The following is a 5,645-nucleotide window of genomic DNA, read 5'->3' as shown; positions in this document are numbered from 1 at the left end:
AGTTTAAAAAATAAATAAATGCTGCTTTGGTTCGCATGGAGGCACGCTTGCTAGAACGGCGAGGAAAAAAAAAATGTAGCTTTGTCCCTAGGACTGGAGTTATGCTGGAGTTTATGACGAATGGGTTGTACTTTGCCTCTGATTAAAGGTCTGCCCCTGCCTCATTTGAGCTCTGTTAAGGAATCTTGCCTTGCCTCTTTTTTTTTTTTTTTCTTCAATGCAAAGCCTGGGAGCTTGCAGGATTATCTGTCATTAGCAAATGCTCAGACTGGCGTTGACTATGAGGACTCTTCGCAGGTCGAAATTCATGAGTTCGCCCAGCCTCAGTGACTTGGGCAAGAAAGAACAGGCAGCTTTGGATGAGAGAGGGACGCAGCAGAAGAGAGCCGGATCCAACGCCACCTGGAACAGGTAAATCCTTCTATATACTCTATATACAGTGGTATTTGTCAACTGCCTGAGGTATAGCCCACAATTAAGGTAACAGTAAAACTTTGTCAGCTGTAGCAGTAAAGCTGCGTAAGCTGGTCATACACTGTTTTATTTTGGATTGGATTTGACGGATCAGTAAAAGGAGACGAGCTTTATGATGTGATGGACTGCCTGCTTGGATATAACTTGAATAGGTCACTTAGGGATGCACTCATGCTGCAGTGCAATTGACAAATTTTGCTGATCTGCCAAACAAATAATGAATGTCCGTGGGCAGGTTTAGTCAGAATTGCTTCAATAAGGAGTTGTCATAGATTAAAGGGTGCAAGCATCTGTCGGCAGGCTACATAAACATAGACACTCATCTCCGCAGAGCATACCTGCTTAAAGCCTAAAACTAAACTATGGTTTTACATACACTTACATACTGTGACTGTGTCTTGTGAAAAGAATGGGGGCTTGAAAATGTTAGTTTCCTGGCCGCTATGCTAATGCTTTGGCTTCAGTTCTGTCTGAGTCTTTGAACTGGAACAAATATAGAGATAAGGAATCATAACACTCCTTTACAGCAAGCTTGTTCGGGGTTAATGAGTGAAACATATTGAACCTAGACACAGCTAGAAACTGAGCATGCAAGGAGGAAAGAGCTGAAAGCAGAATGTGTATGGTCCAGATTTCATTTCAATGCTTGTATCATAAATCCAATTGGTTTAAAGCAGCGGTTCTCAGCCTGTGTAACCTCAGGACCCACATTTGACCTCATTTAGTCGCGACCCAATTCGCACTGCAATGGAACGCACGGCTATAGGGTACCACACATTCTGGTGCGGGCATACGAACTGTGGGCGGGAGGTGTGTTTGGGGTGTCATTCAAAAGAATGGTAACACAACACACCTCCCACACCAGAATGCATGGTAGGTGCCCTCAAAAACACTGACATACATACACAACCACAGACACAATCTCACACACTCACAGACATTCTAACACACACACTTTTTTTAAGGTCCACCCAGTCTCCCTACTTTACGAGAACTGGAGTGGATTCTCAGCCTGGGGTTCAGTGTGGGCTGCTGTGCTGTGAAAGAGCTCCATCCATATGTGCATTGTTTGTATAGATCCCTTGCATGCCCTGTAGAGGTGCTGGGATCCAGAATGTGATGTCACTCCGGTCCAGGCACCTCTACAGGACACGTAAGGGAGCTGTAAGCAATGCATGTATGAATGGAGCTCCCTCGCGGCCTTACCCACAGCCCACCCCACCTCAAGCGGCAGCATATTTTGAATGGCTGCTTGGCGCAACAACTCACAGTGCTGTGCTAGGGGGAGGCAGAGAAGCCTCTCACCTAGAGAAAAGTGGAAGGCATGCAGCAACCCACTGAACACAGGGTCCTGACCCACTTTTGGGCCATGACCCACCAGTTGAGAACCAAGGGTTTAAAGGGTCCCCCTTCGTCAGGGCTTGGTGCTGTTGAATGAAGCGTGTACTGGGCTGATAACATTGGAGGGATCCTGAGGGCTAATTAGTAGGATCGCTCCAGATGCCAGTTAACCCTTTCTTCTATAGCCAGGAAACTAGCATTCATTTAAAAAAAATACTTTTCTCATGGCACTTCAAAGAAGAACTCTGGGATTTTATAAAACGTACCCCTGTAGTGGGCACTGCAAGGGTTAAGTACTCATTTTGGTATAGGGGCATATAAAGCAGATACACTCAGCTGATCTTCGTTCTTGCAGCAGTGACAGCTCATTTCTCTTCCCCTCCGCACCAGGTGTGGTGTGTCCATCGGTGTCCTCAATGCACCTGTATAAAGCTGCCAATACACCTTGCGATCGTCGGACGAAACTTTTCGTCCAATGATCGAACCGTCGTACGATTTTCGTACGGCGGTCCCATCCTGCCCCGATTATCGCAAGGTTGGATCAGCGGTAATTAAAAGAAAGCACCTGGACGAATTGCGGTAAATGACCGCACGTATTGTCGTCTGCGCATGTGCAGTGTAGATCGTACAAATTTTGACGTACGGAAACGCCACCAACCTTGCGCAAATCGTACGATCGACCGAAGTTTTCTATCCTGCTGGTTAGTCAAAAGTCGATCGATTGTACAGTATTGGCGGTTCTACACTGGCCATCAACCTTACGAACATCAGATTAAAATGCAATTGCATACGAAAATCGGACGATATTCGTAAGGTGTATGGGCACTTTTAGACTTGATGGCGTAAGTGGTCCTTAGACCTCTGGAGCCCGGGAGAGAAGAGGACCAAGTAGGTATTACTTCTTTATTTGGGGCAAAATGAGCAGTTAACCCTTGCAGCACGGGGGTAGCCCCACTGCAAGGATTAGTTTTGTATTTCCTGGAGTTCCTCTTTATTGTTGGGAGTACCACATTTACTGATGGCACCGAGATCATTAGAAACAATGTCCTTGCATGGGAATTTTCACATTCCGTTACACATTTTTACATTCTATAGAAGTGCTTAAAAACCGTTGGGACATTTGTAAATATAGCTGCAGCTTCCTCTTTCCATATGTTGCATAATGAACGTATTGTATCACATTGATGGTGTGTACGGTGCCTCTACATGTGCTGGCTTTTTATGTATGTGGCTTTGAATGCCAGGAATATCTGCGTGCGGATCTATGCTCAACGAGCTGCAGCAATTCCTGGATGAGCCCGGAGTTGTGTGGTAGGTGACCCTGGCAATGTTTATGAAGCACTAACAATGAGATCGCCCAAAAAGTACCTCTGAAATTGTGACATTTTTATTTATAAAGCTAACACTTTATAGAGACCTTGGAGTCTTTTTAATGTTTTAAGGATATCCATCCTAAGATGTGGTGGCTGCATTATTTCTCGAAGAACGTTTTCAGCAAGGACAGAAAAGACCTGTTAATCTTACCAATAATGCAGCGGCAACACAGGCAGGGCCGGATTTCCCACAAGGCCACCGAGGCCTGGCCTTGGAGCGGCAGGGAGTAGAGGGGCAGCACAGCCGCCGGGTGGCTAGGTGATTTTCTTCTACATTTAACCCTGCTTTTTTTTAAAAAAATTAGCCCCTGTGTAATAGCAATAAGGTTAGGTGAAAAAAATATATAATAATAAAATAAAAAATGAAAAGTAAAAAATAATGAGAAATAATAATTAAAATAAAAAAGTGATAATAAAATAAACATTTGGCGGGGAGGGGGGCGCGTTGAGGAACCTGGCTTTGGGTCAGCAGAGAGAGTAAATCCGGCCCTGAACGCAGGTCACCGCAGCACAGTGCACCGTGTGGAGACCTGAATGGAGGGAACAGTTTGTATACTCCAAATAAAATTTGTAAAAAGTGTAAACAGTGCCTTGCGGTGTAACAACACAAGGCGCTGTGACTCACCGCTGTCAATTGGACTCTAATGCAGGTCAACAAAGGCAGACATGTTTAAAGACCAACCTGGGTCACAGCCATGGCTCCCTCTATAAATACAGTGGATGAGTGAGCGTAGCCACCCAGGGAAATTTGCAGGATCTCCAGGTAAAAATAAAATAAAAACTGGAAAAAAGAAAACGAATGCAACCGCCACATCATTGGACTGGTAAACTGCAATATATAATATTTTTGGTTTTCGGTGTAACTATGCTTTAAAGTGGAACTCCACGATTTTCAAAAGTTAACCCTGGCAGTAGGGCAACCCCCTGCAAGTGTCAACGTTTTGGTCTAGGGTTGCAAATAAAGGAAATATACTTACCTAATCATTGGCTCCACCTGACTGCTAAACCAGGACCGCAGCTTCTTTTTCTCCGGGTTCCAGCATTCTAAGGACCCGTGACATCATCACGTCTATATAGATCTATTACATGTGAAGATACTGAGGGACATACCACATGGGGGGAGGGGGAGAGAGGTGAACTCTGACTGCCGCAGGGCCGAGGATCAGGTGAGTATGTCTTCTTTATTTTCACCCCCTAGACCAAAACAAGCAGTTAACCCTTGCAGCGTGGGGGGAGCCCCACCGCAAGGCGTAACTTTTGAAAATCCTGGAGTTGTTCTTTAAAAGTGGATCTAAACCAAAAACGTTCTTATTTTTATAGTTTTGGATAGAATGGTGAGGGGTTAGAGCCCCTGTCAGGTTCTTATTGTGATTTGTGTCACTGCTAGGGAGATTGGCCCTCTCTATTTGTCCCGGGGATGGGAAATACAATTCTAGTTGCCACCCAAACAAGAGGTGAGAGGAATATCTTCCAGTGCGGACACGTGTTCTGTGACAACTAGCAGAGCTTTTACTTCACTTTGGAGAGATATTTTTCTTACTTCCTGTTGTAAGTACATGACAGCAAGTGAAGGGACATTTTCTTAAATAGCACACAGGAAGGAAAACAAAAAAAAAGAAATAAAACTCACAGGGGTTTTAACATTTTCTGATTTGTAAGTACAGGAAAGTGCCTGTTAATATGCCAGAAATTCTCAGCTCCAAAGTCCTGTTGTGTACTGACAATACAGAGCATTTTTGTGCACTGAGTGGTGTCAGCCCTGCTCACCATTTGCTAAGCTAGTCAACTAGTCAATCTTGCTCTCCGATATCTACAACATAAAGGCTAATTCTTCTGTAGTCCAAGATAAAAAACTAGAAAGACTATATCTTTGAGATAACACAGGCAGAGAGCACAGGACAGCTCCAGATCAACAGGTTTTGGTCAACAGATATAACAAAATGCTTCCAATAGTATAATTAACACACCAAAAGGGAGCAAATTAGAGAACTTCATTATTAGCATTTTTATGATTGGCATTTCCACTGTTCTGAGTTATCTGAAAGCTCAGTAAATAATCGGCATTTGTATTGCAGCACTACAGGGCAAACATTAAACTGTGTTACTACTAGCGGTATGTAGAGGAGAGGAGGTGATACCTGCTTTACCTGTACAGAGGTGACTAAACTGTTCTATATTATGTAATGACATCAAGAGAGAATGAGTAACAGGTTCGCTACAGTCTATCTGTACACACATGGACAGATATGAGACATGAGCAGTGCATGGGATGATGGCAGGATAGTCTCATACACTACTAATCCTAAGGAGACAATTCAGATCTATATTGTGTGAACCGACATTATCCACTTCATACACCTGAAACATCCAGGACAATATTCAGTCACCCAATCACCCTAATAACCCCCCCCCCCCCCCCAGGTTGGGGTGTATTTTAATTTTTAAAGGGGTATTCCA

At 44.1% G+C, this 5,645-nt stretch overlaps 1 protein-coding gene across 2 annotated transcripts in view; it reads left to right on the top strand.

The window, feature by feature from the left end:
- The first annotated feature begins 265 nt into the window (after window positions 1-265).
- LOC108784611 (proline-rich protein 5-like) overlaps window positions 266-5,645 on the top strand; it is a 120,943-nt gene continuing 115,563 nt past the window's right edge. The window contains exon 1 of one of the 2 annotated variants that reach the window (XM_018553471.1): window positions 266-411. In XM_018553471.1, coding sequence (XP_018408973.1) covers window positions 281-411 — 131 coding nt within the window. In that variant the 5' untranslated portion in view covers window positions 266-280. The remainder of the gene's footprint in view (window positions 412-5,645) is intronic. The other variant, XM_018553470.1, reaches the window with a different exon arrangement.

The sequence above is a fragment of the Nanorana parkeri genome, unplaced genomic scaffold (genome assembly GCF_000935625.1).
Source record: "Nanorana parkeri isolate BGI_ZX_2015 unplaced genomic scaffold, ASM93562v1 scaffold120, whole genome shotgun sequence".
NCBI lineage: Eukaryota > Metazoa > Chordata > Amphibia > Anura > Dicroglossidae > Nanorana > Nanorana parkeri.
Note: the sequence above shows the minus strand (reverse complement) of the source record. Positions and strands in the feature narration are given on the sequence as shown.